This window comes from Apium graveolens, chromosome 11, assembly GCF_009905375.1.
Source record: "Apium graveolens cultivar Ventura chromosome 11, ASM990537v1, whole genome shotgun sequence".
Taxonomy (NCBI): domain Eukaryota; kingdom Viridiplantae; phylum Streptophyta; class Magnoliopsida; order Apiales; family Apiaceae; genus Apium; species Apium graveolens.
This window is the reverse complement of record NC_133657.1, coordinates 179,363,665-179,381,458: the sequence shown is the minus strand read 5'-3', so window position 1 is coordinate 179,381,458 and position 17,794 is coordinate 179,363,665. Positions and strand designations below refer to the sequence as shown.

The window sequence follows — 17,794 nt, the reverse complement described above, 5'->3', positions numbered from 1 at the left end:
AGCTAATGGGCTTGCAGAGGTAACAAATAGAACCATCCAGCAAGGTCTGAAGAAAAGAATTGAAGAAATACCCCGTTGTTGGGTCGATGAACTCCCAAATATATTGTGGTCGTATAGAACAACCCCCCGAAGCGCAACAGGTGAAACCCCTTTCCGCCTTATATACGGCGTTGATGCTGTCCTACCCGTCGAGGTAGGTCTAACTTCACCACGGGTTGAGGTGTTTGATCCTATCCTCTCCCTCGAGGGTTTACGCCTTCACAATGACTTGCTAGAAGAAACAAGGGAAGAAGCCCAAATACGGATGGTCGCCCAGCAGGAAAAAACCGTAAGATACTTCAACAAAAAGGTCAAGTCCAAGGACCTCAAGGTCGACGACCTCGTCCTAAGAGATTCCGCGACATCACAACCCACTATTTCAGGAAAATTCAAACCAGCGTGGGAAGGGCCTTATCGGGTCTCGAAGGTGGTAAGTACGGGGACATATGAACTTGCTCACCTCGACGGCACGTCCATCAAAAACACTTGGAATGGGATTCATCTCAAAAAGTTCTATCAGTAATTTAATTTCATCTTTAGCTTGTTATCTTGAGGTAGTTAATGCCATACCAAAGACAAACCCTCGATGCAATGAGGGTCGTTATGAGACCCCCATCGAGGGGTGATTAAGTTATGACAAATGAATGCTTTTAACTTATTTCAAAAAACAAGAAGCATAAATATCTATTTACTTCATCTCTTTCACAAACGGCAAAAGCAAAAAGCTACGTCACGAAGATTTGTATCAGGATATATATATATGTATCTCATAATAAGTAAGAAGAATATTCACTCCAAGATATTTTCTAAATATGCAACATGATTAAGCACTTGGCAAGTTCGACAAATCAAGTCGAGAATTTTCATAAAAGTGCATCATCGAAATCCAGATGTAAATTCAATAAAAAAAGGGGCAAGCGAGCAAAATCGGTGAAGAATTTTAACCAAGTCTAGAACATACTACAAATCCGTCATCCGGTGACATCGATGAAATACTTAAGTTCATAAAAATACTTAATTCAATTACAAAGGTCTACGGGGCATACCCCACCTTCATACATTGTTACCCTTCGACGCAAGATCCCGAAGGTAATCCTCGAAGGCATGACCCTCGACGGCAAAACCAGCCTCCTTCATCCGACGATAACATCTTCCATAACCATCGCCCAAAGTATCGGCAATATCTTCCACACCTCACGCTTCAAATTTTCATTCTCTTCTACTATCAGTTTATACGAACTATCCATCCCTTCAACTTGTCGATCCAAGCTGTGACGCTTGTTCCTTTCCTCATCACGTTCTTTCTCGACTTCACGAAATCGACCCTCGAGCTCCTGAACCCTGTCACTTAGTGTCTTCTCAGCAACTTCCATCTCCCCAACTTTTCTCGAGAGCGCAGTATTGGCTTTAGCCAAGTCACTCACCCTCTTCTCGAGCTCTGCAAAACTAGCCCCGGATTTCTTCCTTTCCCCCTTCAGAGCAGTAATCTCAGCCTCCAAATTTGAACGAACTTCACCACCAACATCAGCTTTATAATCCTCCACAAATAAAATCGGAAAGGAACTTCACAAAAAAAATAAATATAAATAAGTATAAAATATATATGTCAAGTGGTGTATAGCATGCAGATATATAAAAAAAAAAGAGAAAAGAAAAGAAAAGAAAAAAAGAGGGTTGGAAGAAGGAAGTACGCATACCCGTCCAACTCGACTTTTACATCGATCAGCAAGGTCCTCACGCCTTCGACCCTCATACGCCACCGAATCCTGAGGAAGATTGAAAAAATTAAACGCCCTCAAGTTCACGGTGGATCCACCCGTCCATCGTTCGGTGGGTTGAATCTCGACCCTCATCACCTCCTTTTTAGATCGCGGATCGATAGTATTTCCTATAAAAACCCTACTTCCAGCAACCGTCAAAGTCTTGTTTACACCCTCAGCAACAACTTCCTGATCACTAACCAAACCCTCGTCTTCTTCCCGTCGAAGGCGCTTACGAGGGTTAGCCTCTACACGAACAATGTCTGATACAACCCTTTCATTATCCTCGACCACTTTATTCCCTTGATCATCGAGCAGTTCTATAGAAACCGAATGAGGGACTCCCGACGGTCCGGGTTTAGCCGCATCAGAAGGCTTCCTTGAAGCACGTTGCAACAAAAGCATCATAGCCTTATCCATCTCTTCTCGAACCCCGCCGTCTAAAACTTTTTTCAAAGAAGCTCCTGCTACTGAAACACAAGATAAAAAGAAGCGGGTCAGAGACACTATATATACATACGAAAATAAACAAACAAGAGCTTATGATAATAGTAACAAGAATAAAACAAGTAACATAGACAAGATAGGGGCAACAACAAATAGACATCCCCCTTACAATCGTGCATTTCCAAAAAGCCAGAATCCTTCAAATCTAAGTGCGTATACAATGATCTCGACCCATGAAATTGATCGAGGTAAGCAGTATCGTGTTTCTCCAAGTTGTTCAAGTAGTCGATCGTACCCTGACTAACCTTCCTACTAGGTTTTACAAATACCAAATCAGGACCCCCAACGAACAACCATTGGGTGTGATAACCGGAGTTCGATGATCTAACACTAACGATCTACATCCTCTTATGTCGAGAGTCGAAGTATACTTACCTGCCGTAGTAACGCACACCGTAAATAGAGAAAAACAACTTCAGAGTCGGCGGTCGACCCTTATCACAACATAATGCCACGAATCCGCTTAACTGAGCAATAGAATTTGGCATCAACTGTCCAAGGCCACACCCGATAGCCTCATACATCGTCAGGAAGAAGGGATGCATCGGCAGTCGAAGACCAAATTGAAACATAATCATTGTAACCCCATGCATTCCGAACTCTAGCATCATCCAAACTCTCACATCAGCTGTCGGCATCCGGTACCGATAACCATTAGACAGGTCGATATAACTTTTTAACTTGCTCACAGGAGGGTCGGCGGTTATGTAATAACTAAGATAATTCAGACTGGGCTTACCCTCAAACTCGACCCTACCTAACCGAAGGCTCTCCTCGACTACCCTATTCCTGAAATCTAGGGTACGAGGACTTAGGGGAGGAGAAGGCAAAGGACCATCGGCCATACCTTTTAAAAAATCATCACCCTCCAGAAAATCAAAGAACCCACACTGACCTAAATCCGGAATTTCCAGGTTATCCAAATTCAAAACGGACTCTTCGTCGCCCTCTTCTAAGGGTCTCTTCCCAGGATCCCGATTGGAAGCACTATGCGAAGACGATGATGAGGAAAAGTCGGCCATCTTAAATTCGTAAACTACGGACAAACACGACAGACACACAAATAAAGAAAGAGAAAGAGAAAGAAGATGACTTACAAGGAGGTTATGAACGGGGAAGCGTGCAACAGCGGCCTTTTAGATGGCCTGGGAGGAAGCCGAAGAGTCTAGTCCGCCAATCTGCAAAGAAACTTAAAAAAAAATAACAAATTTAAAAACACGCACGAACGGCTATATATATGTCCAAAAAAAAACAACAAAACAAAAAACATTATTTTTCTTTCTTTTTTAGTACACACATTTCACTTTTATTTCGAGTTTGCAATTGCTTTTATTTTCTTGCTTGTTTTTTCTTATCGTCTTTTTCATTCTATACCCCTATCTGATCACTAACTTCATTCAGGTACCAAAGCAAAATATCAAGATTCAAAGCGCAAAAGTGAAGAAATAGAAAAACACAAATCTAAAGATATTGCGCAAACTAGGAGGGGGACAAATGTTGGACCAAGAAAATACGGCCCAAATGAGTTATAATTAGGATAATTGTGAAACATAATGTAAAGCCCAAAAAAACCCATTTTGTAAAATAAAGCACATTTGGGACTTAGTCTAAATATAAGACAATAACCTCATTTGAAGGAGTTGGCAAATTAAAGTAAAGAGATCATCTCCTAAAATTATAGTCTTAATAATATAATAATATTGTAGGCTTATCACTAAGGAAGGACAAAGTAGTAGTGAACTGGTGGGTTATGTTGATAAATTTCAAAGTGAGGAATGAAGCTTCCTTTGTTGACCTACAAGTTTTAAGGTATATGTAAATGCCGCGGATATCAAATTGCCTGAGCAGCTAGCAAACACTCATTTTGCCTGACCTCATTTTTAGGCGTTACCTATCGGTTTATACCTGAAGCGTTGCCATTCTATACTTTACTCCCTCCATTTTCAAAAAATTACGTATATTAAGAAAAAAAACTGTCAAAAATATTCATCTGTATCAATATTTATTACATTAACTGAACAGATGTGAAAGACGATCAGATTGTCCAACAGAACTTTATATATATACATAATTTTACAGATGTGTGCTCATTTTCCCCCACTAATAGATTCTGAAAACGTTTGTGAACTGTTAGACATGGTTTAGTGTGCACAGGACAAAGTTCATAGCGATAACATCCTGGGAAAAAAATATTTATCTAAAACACCCTTAAAGGCCTTGGTTTGCTGTCAGCATAAACTAGAAGACAAGATGATTCTGTGATTGGGGTGTCAGACTGATCATGTGCTAGAAAAAATTATTACTCGGACAAGTAGTATTAGCACACCATTAACGTATTAGCACACCATTAACAAGCTGCAGGATGGTAATTTTCATGGTAAATTTAGCGAACAGCCCTAAACTCAAGCCTTGTAGTGTCTTTATGCAGAAACCACCATGGACCATCTTTTGATAATAATCTGAAAACACAACAATAAACTCACTCATTTGCAAAAAAAAAAATGAGATAACTAACACAATTTTAAGGGCATAAACCCAAAGTGAATAATATGATATACCAAAAACAAAAAAAATGATTGTGTTTTATGAATCGCGTTATTCAGGTGACCACATTGTTTCCGGAGGATTCATAATATCTTCTTTATAGTTTATAATCGTCAAACAAAAAAAAATTGAGTAAAATTCATTGAACCTTTTTGAAGTTCTGACCAATGGTACAACCTTCAAAAGTATTTATTATGGGGTTTCGTACTTGTGAATGATCTCCAACATCATAAACACAATCACAATTCTAATTACACAAGAACTCTCTGGAATGAGATATTTTTTGGGTTAGGATTTAGAAATATTTGGTAACGTCCGATCTCAAATGCCTATTATTTATCTGGGTTTGAGGTTAAATATACTAGTATTCTCAATGCTAGTATGATTTTTTGACTTTCGTGTAGGTTTTCGGATGGATAGGCACATTTTGCGAAGATTGAACAGGTGGTGCTGAGTTCTCGAGTGAGGTAATGCCACTTACTGGAGGAACAGCTAAAGTCAAATACATTCAAAGGTTGTGGAAGTTTATATAGGTTCAGTTGTAATAATGTGCGTTTTCATCTGCATGATTATGCAATGAGAGCTTTTCCAGTTCAGTGATGAAACTGCAAGGTGGTCCCTAGTTCAACGACCAATTAGACATTTAGGCTAACCAAGAACATCACCCTCTAATCGCTATAGCTCTCCAAAATAATGGTCTTTTTAATCAGAATTATTTCTCTAATAATGCATCAATTTTACCTGTTAACTCCAGCAAGTGTCCGCAACCCCATAAAAAGAGTCAAACCTGCCCAAACACCAGGAAGACCCAAAACTGAGGGAGCGCAATACAGGAACATGGAAGATATTGCTCCCACTACCATCTGCAGAGCATCACACAACATTTAAGAGGAATGCTATTTTCAGCATAACCTGTTGACATTAAATAACAATTAAAAGCATAGTACTTACCATTGAGCAAGCCGCATATTTGAAATCTGAAACACCATAATGGAGTCCGTCAAAAATAAACGCTAATGCATTTATAGGTTGACTGGCACTGACAAACTGTATCAAAATTAAGATGATTAAAGAGATGTCCACAATCCAATATAACAAAACAAAAAATATTTGGAACCATATGACTTACCAATACCCCAGTTCTCACAATTGCTAATACTTCTGCATCTTTAGTAAACAAGGTAGCTAAAGAGCTAAATGATGCCCCCAAAATCAAAGTCAATAAAACACCTGTACCAAATCCTATCTGCAAAGAAATTAAACACAATTAAGATTGAAAAAAACAGAGATGTTTCATGTGATGTTTAACACGAAGAACTTAGGCATCAAGAAGTTAATCGCATTAGGATCTGTATAAATTTCATCACAATTTCAGACCCCGATATACCTTTAACACAGAATATGTGACTTCCTTCACAGATCTGTAATCACCTTTAGATACTGAACCAGATATCAAGGCCTGCAGAATGAAAAAGTCAGTGAGTGGAAAGAAAAACCTTAGGAGTGTAAACTTGTGCACAAAGATTAACGTGCATTTAACATCTGTAGTAGACTACTACAAGAAAAAGGCAAGCCTGTATCGCAATAAGCTGAAGAGGTCGTAAGCAGTGAAAGTTCCAGCCCGTAACATAGGTTTAGGTGTCGAGGTCAATAATTGACTAAAGGCCATTTCTCTAATGGAAGATCAGTTTACCATGCACTTACCATTTGAAAGAACACAAATAAAATAGAACTGGGACTAAATATTATTTAAGAATGATTTTATAATGAAGACAAAATTCCAGGAGAAAAAATTTACCTGACCAGATGCAGCAAGTGCATCTGTCAATAGAGATACAGCTAACCATACTTGTAGACATATTTGATGAGCAGCCATAGCAAGGGGACCTTGACGAGTAGCCATAGAGGTTCCAATTGTTGTAGTTATGAGGACTGCAAGAGTTCTCCCCAGCAGAAAACCACCTGGAATTTTGCCAATTGATCATGGAATAAATTTACTATATATGTAAAATTAGAGAAGATACTTAAGTATGAAATTCTGCAAATTTGGACCTGGCGTATTTTTATTATGAAAGGACCCATTCCGACCAGACATGTATATATACACAATGGACTGCTGCTTATAAATTGTTCTAACAAACAAATATTAGAAACCTTCTTATGAAAGGCCAGAACATATTCTCTCAGAATACGAGTCCAAAATGCAATCGAACATGTGAGTCTAACATGTGAGCAGGGTGTGAAACCACTAAAAGACCCTGAAAATAAAATTCTTTTCTAACTTGTAGATAGACACCGCAAGGCCCAAAGACTGAATCTGCACCTAAGCCGTGGCACAATGAAGGATTAGGCAACACTGAAATTGTGCGAAGTTACTTGTTCTTCTTTCGCATCAGAGAAAAGAAGGATGGCGTTAGTATCACCCTATTAGTATACTAACAATTAACAAATGCATCACGCCACTCTGAATGATGCGATACTGAATTGAGTCCCTACAAACTTAAAATGAAATCGCATGCTGGTAAACTATAATAACTAATACAATCATCAAAATGACAGACACACATGGAAAAGATATGTATACTCCATCCCAGTCGCTAGTATCCAACATGACAGACATACATGCTTGACGCTTACATTTTCAGAAAAAAATTATACTAAACGTCAACTCAATGCTAACCGGATTTCAAATAGCCACCAAACTGAAGTGATCCCAGCTTTGGAGGCAATAATACAGCTCTCTTATTGAGATGCCAAAGCATTAGGCAGGTGACGATATATCTGAAACAAATTATATGTAATATGATCATTTACATAAGGGAAAAGTATGCCAAGGAAGAAAGTGATGGGGTGAGCACATACTGTGAAACAACAGTAGAGATGGCGGCTCCGGTTACACCCAGCTTAAAATAATACATAAGAACTGGTAACAAAAGGATAGTTGCAGCACTTCCTATACCTGCATGTTAGAGGAAGTCTATCAATAAGTTGATTGCGAAAGCTTGAGTTTTAGACTTTTTTTACCCTATAAAAAGACAACATAGCTTTGCATGCTATGAGGTAACAATCCCAGATAGAAAAGCTTGAGACTAAGCAGATAGCTGAACCAGTAAGTTGATTATACGAGAGTGGTCCATGGAAGAAGTTTAACTATCAAGGTAATAGAGGAAATCTTATAGAGGAGGTTCAGGAAATAAACTCACGTATTCAAGGTGCAGTAGAAATCATTTGGATAATGACTTCCGCCGGAACACGGTAGCTTGTTTTAGTTGTGGGAGATGGAACATAGGGTTTCATAATGTCCACAACACGATCCAAACCATAACAGAGATAATGCAACTAAGGGCACTTTGGGATCTCTTCTCAGACAAAGTTACGGACTAGTGTATCAGCACCAACCTAAATAAGATTAAGGTAGGAAATCAATTTTTTAAATGGTATGTGCTCTACATTTGATTTATATGCTTGTACTTAAATTGGGGACCAATTTTTTAAGGAGGTAGAATGTGATAACATGTAGGTTTTGTAGAAGAAATTTATTTGTAGTGATTTAAATTATTTAAGTTCGAAAAAAATATTTTCTTATATTATGGTTTTAAAAGAAAACAAAATAGTTATTGTATTTTTAGTAAAATGTATATGTTAGTGAATACGTGCTTAATCTAATTAATGGTCATATTTTAGATAAGTTAGTAAGATGCATCAGTTTAAAATAAGTGGATAGATAACGCGGTTTGAGTTTTAAAAAAAACTGGGAAATTAGTGTAGACGATAAAGTAGGAATAATGGAATACATTGAAACAAAAATACTAGATAAACACATTAGTTCCATTTATTCCTTATACTGACTCTCTTCTAAGAATTTATTTGGCACTAAATTTGGATCAGTTCAAGAGATTGAGGTAAGTTAACTTTTCGTGCTTTAATTTTTATTTTTATAAATATTTCTACACTATTTTTGTTTTTAAATTTGGATCAAGTGTATTTTAGATATAAGAATTCGTGGTAAGCTCTGAGTTGTGAAACCGTTGGTAACTGCGCATTGTTCCAGAACTAGCCTATGATACCTTATGGGTGTTTCATTTATGATCATTTCGGGTTGCACACTTTATGAAACCTTAAAAGGGGCGCATTATTAACAAACTATGCACCTATGATACCATGTCAACCGGTGTTTGTGGCCTTAGCGAGTTGTGGAATTAACTTATATGGTTTCGACTTAGGACTTTGAACAATTATTTTTTACTCTGTGGATATTGTGAATTACTTGAATCATTAGTTATCGAATTGTTTTTTCGGCTGTATTAGCTCATTATTTACATATTTTAAGGTGCTTAGGCCTTGGACGTACAGACAAATGGATTTGGTTTGAGCTTAATTGGAGTAATGTTTTAGTGATAGTGTTCTGACTTTGGAGCTACGTCTCCTTTTGTCTGTGGGCTTGACGAAGATGTCAACCCAATAAGGTGGTGTATTTGTAACATTCTAAATCGATTCAATCAAAATATTCGAGTCCTTTAAAAGAAGAAGTTTAAGTTTACAACTAATGTATACCAAAATTGCTATCTCTTACGGATTGACTTGTGTTAGGTGGGTTGTTGGGTCTCGTATGCATTCAGTTGTGGGCTTAAATGTTTATAAATGGTATTAGAGTTCTGCCCGTCCGGAAGTGGAGAGGCAATAGTGTGTTTGTGGGATTGACGAGGAAATCGACCTATAAGGTGAGGTGTTTGTAACATCCCACGTATTCGAGTAATTTATATAGCCAAGTTTACAACTAATGTATATCAAAATGCTAGCTCCTTTGGACCCTGATTTATGGTGAGTTTTTATATCAACGGGCATCTTACTCTTGTAGTTGTGTATGAAAGTAAAAATCAAGCCTAATCCTTCTTTAAATCTAATAGCATGAAAATTTTCAAAAAATATACCGAGACAGATTACAGGCGTTTTTGTGTCCTTGAATCCGCGAAAAATGCCTTGAAGAGCCAAGGAAACAACAACAGCAGGAGCACCAATGGCTCTAAGAGAAAGGAAGTGTCGTGCTGGAGCATGCATCGAGGAAGCCTGTAATAAAAACTTTCTGCTTTAGGCAAGTCTAAGTGGGAAGAAACGATATGCATAAAATAAATAATAAATTTTGAAGTAAAATTTGAATGCAGATCTTCAAAAAACTTTGTGATATATTTGTCCCAAACATCTATTAGTAATTTGGTAATCAAAGATTTATTATATTTATAAATATGTGAGTGATTTTCTAATTAGATTACTTATTGTTCTAAGTGTATCGCTTACTAGATCGAAGCAAGGCAGATGGATTACCACTCTAGAAAAGTATTCCTACTTGCAAATAGTTATGGATATGGGAAGTGGATTTAATAAGTTGCACCAAGCTGAATCCAGAATTAACGTTGCAGCAGCGAGAAGTGAAGCTACACTTGTTGGCACCTACATTTGCATATTGTAATAATATGATACCTAACCTCGATTAGATGGCATCAATATTTTAACGATACACACATATGTGCAAGTGACAGAAATGATACATGTACAGAGACGGGACGAATAAAACTGATATCTTAGGAACTACGGCAACTTTAGGATGTGAAAAGCTCACCGATGCTAAGCCCATCAAATTGAGAAAAACTCCGGATCCCAGCCACAATGCTACAGCCTCAAATAAGCCAATGCCAATTGCTAAAGTCAAAGCTGTTGACACAGAGGATAACTGCTCTCTTTTAGCCACAGCATCCAAAGGTCTAGCATTGTTAATTTCTTCATGGCCCTCCACTGCACAACAATATTGATAATGGAACATGAAAATTTAAAGACCAATGAAATCGGATACCTGAAAACCATGCATCAGACAGATCTTTGCATATCCAGAGTGTTTTACCTGAAGTGGAGATTGAACTTGCATTTTTTGAAATGTCTTCAGCCACAAAAGAAGTAGCAACACTGAGAAGAGGAATATTAAATAGCTTTGAGACAATATTGAAGATTGACATGGACACACCAGCTGAAGCCAACTCTACAGGGCCTACAATTATACAAAAATGCAAGAGAGTCACAGATCACAGAGACCTCAATACAAAGAATTTCTGATCCACAAGAAAGCCTTCAAATATGAACTGAAAGAAACAAATCAAAGGAAAAGAAAAAGAAAAAGATAATAGTAAAAGAAACATAGTGATGTGATTTTTAATTAAGGCAAGATCTGGAAAGCTTCCAATAGACAAGCTATTGATTTTTTTAGATAGAAACGTTAATGAAAAATCGAGTACTTTTTCTTATTTCTACAACTCCGCCTAATTGAATCTCCATGTTTCTTAAATTGCAATGCTTTCAGGTCATAAAGCAGGAACTATAGCAGCTAAAAACCTAGAGCCATCATAACATCAATGAAGAAACACTGCATCATCAGCTGATCAAAAAGAAATCCAGTGTACAAATTTAATATTTAACTTAAACACAGCAAGATACTAGGCCACTAGTTATTTCCCTAAGACCGTGAAGAAAACTGACAACCAAATAAAGAAATAAAGTAGCTGAACATCAAGTGAGAATAAAAAAATAAAATTGAGTTCCCTCATTCCTGTAAACAATGTTGATAATGAATAAAACTAGATCACCCAGACAAGTACATCCTCCCTGCCCAACCCAATGTCACTATAAGTTTATATACAAAGCAACACACACACAGGGGGGGAGAGTGAGGGAGATTCTACATAGATCCTAACTGAGGAGAAGCGGGGAAATAATTTTGTGAAAATCCTTTACAAAAGTTGCTTATAAAGAGTTGAGCCCAATTTACCTAATCGACCAATAAAAGCCGTCTCCATTAGTTGTGCGAATGGGTCGATAGCCTGTCCTAGAATTGCTGGCAAGGACAGCGTGATAAGTTCATGTGTTGGATTAGTAGCATTTCCTTTCAACTCAGCCTTAACTTTATCAGATACGACTGACATAGAAATCTCATTCACATCACTGTAAAAAAGAGAGAGAGATCATCATACCAGTAACTAAATTACAATAACCATGTAAAACATCCAGACAGAATAATTTTACTTTTAACTAAATAGTCCACTACACACATGTGGCAAACAAAAATTATTAAAAGAAGCCAGGAGAAAGAAATTTCTCAGGTCTCATTGCTGTAGAAGAGCTTTCACAAAGAATTTCCTTTGAAAATTTACTTATTTTTTTAAAATTACTAAAATAAGTGAATAAAAGTATCCCATTCACTTATTTTTTAACAGACGACTGCTTTCAGCCTATGATGTTTCAGAAGCTAGTACAGTAAAACCAAGTCTGCATCACTGCATGAGATTAGAACCATAAGCTATTTTTGAATAAAAGCAAAGTTACAATATATGATAAAACTTCTATGCATACAACGGAAAATGCAGCAGAGTAAACAGGACAACCCGTCGGGAATAATACGATTGTCAACAGGAATTTATATTTACTCTTCTAATCTTAGAAAGAGCCCCTGAGAGTCTGAGACTATACATAAAAAAATAGCAGTATTTCATTAAACAGATTAAGAATGGAATTACAATAAAATAGATGATTTTATTTGGAAAAAAGACAACTAGTGCAAATAGGAAGCAACACAAAATTAAAGAAGGGATAAAATTTAATACTAACAAAGATGTGGTAACTACACAGTCGACTTTCAGAACAATTGGCACAAAAGAGAACAATACGCAAATAAGGGAATTGTGAAACATAGAAGTATAAAGTAAATTGTTAGTAGTCTTACATAAAAGTATCTTCTGAACTTGATGGCACAAGCTCTTCTTCTGTGGAAAAACTCTCATCCATATCAGAAGTTTGCACACTAGAATCTGAACTCAACTTATAATTAATCTCCAATAAAGGGCTTCTTCTTTGGCGCATAACAGGCAGAGGTGATAACAGTTGTGTGTAGTTGGTGGACAAAGAAGCACGAGCAACAATGTCAATAAATCTCAATCTCTTCCCATTAACTAAAGCGTATGAATTGCGAAATTGACTAGAGCTTTGCAGGGATAGTGACGACCTCCCCATTGCTGTATCGGGATTCAATTCCCTAATAAGCAATCTAGTAGAAGTCCCACCACCATACAGTTGAGAAGCAGCCATCTATACCAAAATTCAATTTCTATAATCAATTTAGAGTATCACCCTACAAGGTAAAATTTAACAAGAAACTAAACATGTCAGAATTAAAAAAAGAATCCCACAACAGATAACAGATTTTCAAACTTCTATAGGGAAAAAATTTCAAACTTTACAACTAAACATTGAGAAAGATTACAGTTTTAAACAATATATCAACAACCCAATTTATTTAACAACCTCAATCACTATTCACTGCAAAATGTAAAAACATGACAAATAATCTAGGAAAATGGGTAACAACAAGAAGAAGAATCATCACTAACTAAAAAAAACTTGACTAACTCATCAACTAGGATATTAAAAGCAATAACAGATAATGAAACATGTCAAAGAAATTCCAGAAACAACAATTAACTAAACTCTAGGCTTCATTAAAGAATAAAGTTTCAAACTTTACACATAATTTTGAGAAAGATTAGATTTTTAAACATAATATCAACAACCCAATAAAATTATCAAAGGAAACAAGAAGAAGAAAAAAAATCATCAACTAGGAAACAAGAACCTTAAATAAAATTGTCAAAGGAGGATTAACAAAGAACACTATGGATGGTTGTGTGTGTTTTATATGAACTGCTGCCTGCCTTCTCTCTGTTATACACACAGATATGCACTATATATATATATATAATTCTCCAGCCCAAGGTTTAGATGATCACATAGTGATACTGCGTTTGGGTTTTTGTTTAAAAAAATAAACAATATTTCTAGAATTCTATCCACTTAAATTGTTCATTTCTTTCTTGTAATTTTGTTTTCTTAATTGTTCTTCTTTTTCTAAAAGATTTTCTTATTCTTTTAGTTATTGCTCGAACTGTGCTGATTAAATTTAGGAGTTTTTTTCTTAGTTTATTTGTATTTCTTTTCTTTTTTTTTTGTTAGGATTTTTATTTGTCATTTCTAGGGACGTGTGAATAGATAGATTATATTAAACTCGTTTCTAATTTTGAAATTATAAATTACATTGATATCATTTTAGTGATTATTAAATTTTTTAAAGTAACAAAATAAATTATCTTTTAATTTACAAGTATATTCATCAATTAATTAATAAATTAATGAAAATTGCACAAAATACATAAAAAGTCATGTTTTCACGCTATTAAGACATTAAGACATAATATCAAAAGATAAACGAAAATAAAATTCTTATATTATTGGTGTTTTTCGTAAAGTAAATGAACTCTGGTATATTTTTGAAAAAACAAAAGATTTAAATGAGAATTCTAAAATGATCAATATTAAATAATTAAAAAATGATCTAAATAAATTTTCTCAAACGATATGTGACATTATTTCATTCTAGGATCTATATTAATACACGAGGGTCGAAAAAGTTGGATTAATAGAAAAATAATCAATAGCATTACGGTAACTCCGTATTTTGTACAATTTCAGAAACGCTTTAGTGACTCTAGTATTTATCTTTTTAAATAGAAAAGATTATATAAATATCTCTTTTTTAAATAATAGGTAATTTGTATAAAAAAAGTTGAATAAAATAAATAAATAAAATAAATTGTGATACGCATTCACACAATGCACGTCACACCTTTGACTTGGTTGATAATATTTCTCAAATAAGTTATGCTTATTTTTTATTTATTTTATTTATTTTTTACTTAATACTCATTTCTCAAATACGTAATAAATTTACTAGTATATAAAATACGTATAAGGCGGATATTTTTTACTATAAACTTCAAAAGTGATATTTTTTAAAAAAAAAAAATATTTTTGACCATCAACCTTTTAAATATTAAAAAAATTTGATAAAAGAAATCATGATATATACCAATCACCAAAATCAAATAGGCAAGTCATGTAACGTACGTTTATGGTGAAGTGTTTACAGTTGGGCCGAGAAAAAATCAAAATGAAATTGAAATCGAATCGAAATCAGGAAAAATCGGAAAAAAACTGATTTGAATAAAAGTAATCTGAAATCGAAATTAAAAAATAAAAAATTGATTTAGTTCAAATGGTTGGGTTATACGTCTCAACCAAACCGATAAAAACCGAACCGAACTAGTTATTAAAATATTAATTAAATGCTACATACATAATCAATATTAATAAATAAATTTAAATATTTGAAGAATTACGTTTACATTGTTCTAAAAATCGGTACTCGGTTCGACTCGGCGAATACATGAAGTAACGAGTACTCGGAGTACTCGGGGAGTACTCGGTTAAAAACTCGGATAATAAAATACTAAATTTTACTTTTAATATTTATTTAACTTAAAGTATTATATAAATAAATAATATACAAGATAATTAGTTATGTTTTCGAGTATCTCAAAATAGTACTCGATATAAAATTCGAAATTTTAAATGACCAGTAACTTTTAATTTTGTATAAATTTAATTTATAATATTTTATAAATGATATGAAATATAATTAATAATTATTCGCTTATTTTGGCTAGCTATTTACAATAATTTTAACATTAAAAATGCATAAAAATTGTATTTATTTATTACAAACTAGTATTCATATACGAGTTTTTTGAGGAATATTACTCTTTTTTTCAATTTTTTTAATTTAAACCGAGTTTTTTCCGAGTAATCCGAGTTTTGACCGAATTTGATCCGATTCAAGTTAAAAACCGAGTTATAGCCAAGTACAACAAATTCGAATCAGAAATAGGTCCGAGTCTGGTCCTAGTACTCGTCCAAATACTAAGTTGTAAAACACTCCGTTTACTGCAATTTCAACTTGTAAATTGAAATTAGGCTGCAGTTCGTATACAACTGGCCAACTGGGTTAGATTTATTTATGCAAGTCATTGTACTGTTTGACTTGTATAAGTTGTTTTTTAGTTAGAGCTGGCTAATTAAGTGACTGATTTTATTGATTATTTTGATTTAATTTGTTGCCTAAAAGCATCTTCAACAAGCTCTTTATATGGGCTTTAAGTTGAAAAATAAAGAGTGACGCTTAAATTTGAGCTCCAGAAAACTCTTAGAGGTTCTTTAAAATCTTAAGAGCCCATTCTTTCTCCTTATTTCTAAGAGCCTCTATCTAACTCTTAACTAATATTTTATAGTAAATTGATAAAATATACTCTCTCTGTTAGAAAAAAATGAATTTTAGATTATAATTTTTATTATATTCTTGATGATAATCCTAAAATCTAATGATCGGAAGTTATTCCATGATATGTGAACTTAAACTTTATATATGGATCAAATTATTTCTTAGTGAAATCCATAGAGAAATAGAGTTGAAACTAGTAGTTTGTAAAATTTTAAAATGGAGAATTTGTCATTTGTCCCATATTGAAAATAAATAAAGTGAGGATTTTATTTATTTGTGATTTAATTTTTTAATTAGAATTAATTTATCATTCGGGCTGGGTCATTGTTTCCGTTGGGATTGGTCACTTTGTAAATGGGCTGAGTCAGATTCAATGAATCTGAACATGTAACTGATAATATATATTCATAATTGAAAATATTAAAACTGATTTAATGTGTGGATTAAATACAAAAGCTGTTACATTTTATTTAAATTCAAAATCAACAGTTTTGATTTATGTATTAAATGAGCAGTTTTGATTTCTGATATTAAAGTCTATTAATGTCAGGGTGGTCAGTTACACTTAGTCTCTACTATAAATAGAGGCATGAGTTGTTGATGAAAAAACATCACACCTACATTCTCATCTTCCCTCTACTTTCTATTCTCTTCCAAACACAATTCTGAGCTGCTGATTTTCCGGCGACTGAGGTGCTAGTCGAAGTAGGATTTGTTGTTGCTGTGAACATCAAGTCCAGAGCTGTTTTATCCTGGAGGAGGCATTGCAAGCAACCCAACGCAGCAGGTGGGGATAATTATCTCTTCAAGAGCAATCAGGGCTTCGAGCAAGGCATGGTGACTCAGCTGATTATTTTCTTGTTGCATTGTACCTGTTGGCTACCACTACTTTCTGTTCTTTCCATTCAGTTTAAGCTATGGTTACTGGTACACTTTCTGATTTTACTTTGTTCTTACAGTCACTGATATGCATGCTTTTTACCTACATATTTTGTTTCGTTAATTATTATCTTGGTCTTGCCTTGTTAAATGTTATATATAACTGCCTCTATATTGTTGTTATAATTATTATTTCCAACATTCTTGAAGAGATAATTAGTTATATATTATTTAGCATAATGGTTAGCGAAACTGAGGTTCCCGTAGGTGGAGGTTCTGGTGCAACTTCTGGGGTCATTGATTGGACCACTTATTATTTTCCACAAGCTGTTGAATTAACTGGCTTGCCAGAGAAATTCAATGGTGGCATCGGCTTTTCTCGCTAGTAGAATAGGATGAAATTGTGGTTGACTGTAAAGAGTTTGTGGCCGGTTGTGGAGTATGAGAAACCGGTTGTAGATCAAGAAAAGGCTGACACAGTTAAGACTTTTACGAAGTGGGATGAGAAAGATGGGGAATGCTAGTGCTGCTCAAGTACATGGAGTTGAAAATGTGGATCTGAAATTCCCTTCGAGATGTATTCTATATCTGACTAGAGTGCATCATGTTCTTGACATGCGGAGAAATATAATAAGTGGAAGCTGTTTAGTTTCTAATGGTTTTGAAATTTCTTTCAAGTGTAATAAAGTAGTTCTTATTCATACAGGTACATTTTTTGACAAGGGTTACTTGTCAAATGGTTTATTTATTATTAATGCTGACCCCGTTTTGGGGACTTTGAATAATGATATTATTCCTTCTGTTAACTGTGTTGAATCCTCAAATTTATGGCATGCTAGACTAGGTCATTTAAACT

General features: G+C 34.8%; 2 protein-coding genes across 3 annotated transcripts; both read right to left on the bottom strand.

Annotated features, from left to right (window-relative positions):
- Positions 1-907: 907 nt before the first annotated feature.
- LOC141697669 (uncharacterized) lies at positions 908-3,517 on the bottom strand. The gene is made up of 3 exons (XM_074502160.1): positions 3,404-3,517; positions 1,737-2,269; positions 908-1,602 (listed from the first exon to the last, which is right to left on the bottom strand). The coding sequence occupies exons 2-3, from the start codon at positions 1,790-1,792 to the stop codon at positions 1,173-1,175; spliced, it is 486 nt and encodes a 161-aa protein (XP_074358261.1). The 5' UTR covers positions 1,793-2,269; positions 3,404-3,517; the 3' UTR covers positions 908-1,172.
- A 763-nt stretch (positions 3,518-4,280) lies between these two features.
- LOC141697700 (protein DETOXIFICATION 45, chloroplastic-like) lies at positions 4,281-13,707 on the bottom strand. Of its 2 annotated transcripts, none has more exons than XM_074502202.1 (14): positions 13,522-13,707; positions 12,616-13,020; positions 11,665-11,837; positions 10,747-10,890; positions 10,468-10,640; positions 9,782-9,917; positions 7,713-7,809; positions 7,531-7,631; positions 6,649-6,812; positions 6,238-6,309; positions 5,980-6,096; positions 5,802-5,897; positions 5,592-5,713; positions 4,281-4,765 (listed from the first exon to the last, which is right to left on the bottom strand). In XM_074502202.1, the coding sequence occupies exons 2-14, from the start codon at positions 12,975-12,977 to the stop codon at positions 4,690-4,692; spliced, it is 1,833 nt and encodes a 610-aa protein (XP_074358303.1). In that variant the 5' UTR covers positions 12,978-13,020; positions 13,522-13,707; the 3' UTR covers positions 4,281-4,689. The 2 variants fall into 2 exon arrangements, with proteins under 2 accessions (XP_074358303.1, XP_074358304.1); XM_074502203.1 differs by having other exon boundaries at positions 12,616-12,977.
- Between the last annotated feature and the right edge of the window lie 4,087 nt (positions 13,708-17,794).

Bases quoted from the DNA above. Each gene is read 5' to 3' on its own strand.
- LOC141697700 (XM_074502202.1), bottom strand. From the start codon at position 12,977: ATGGCTGCTTCTCAACTGTATGGTGGTGGGACTTCTACTAGATTGCTT. The intron at 6,310-6,648 runs GTAAATTTTTTC...TTCATTCTGCAG, and splicing joins CACTTGCTGCATCTGGTCAG to GCCTTGATATCTGGTTCAGT. The intron at 5,898-5,979 runs GTAAGTCATATG...ATTTTGATACAG, and splicing joins TTGTGAGAACTGGGGTATTG to TTTGTCAGTGCCAGTCAACC.
- LOC141697669 (XM_074502160.1), bottom strand. From the start codon at position 1,792: ATGAGGGTCGAAGGCGTGAGGACCTTGCTGATCGATGTAAAAGTCGAG. The intron at 1,603-1,736 runs GTATGCGTACTT...TTTTTTGTGAAG, and splicing joins GTAAAAGTCGAGTTGGACGG to TTCCTTTCCGATTTTATTTG.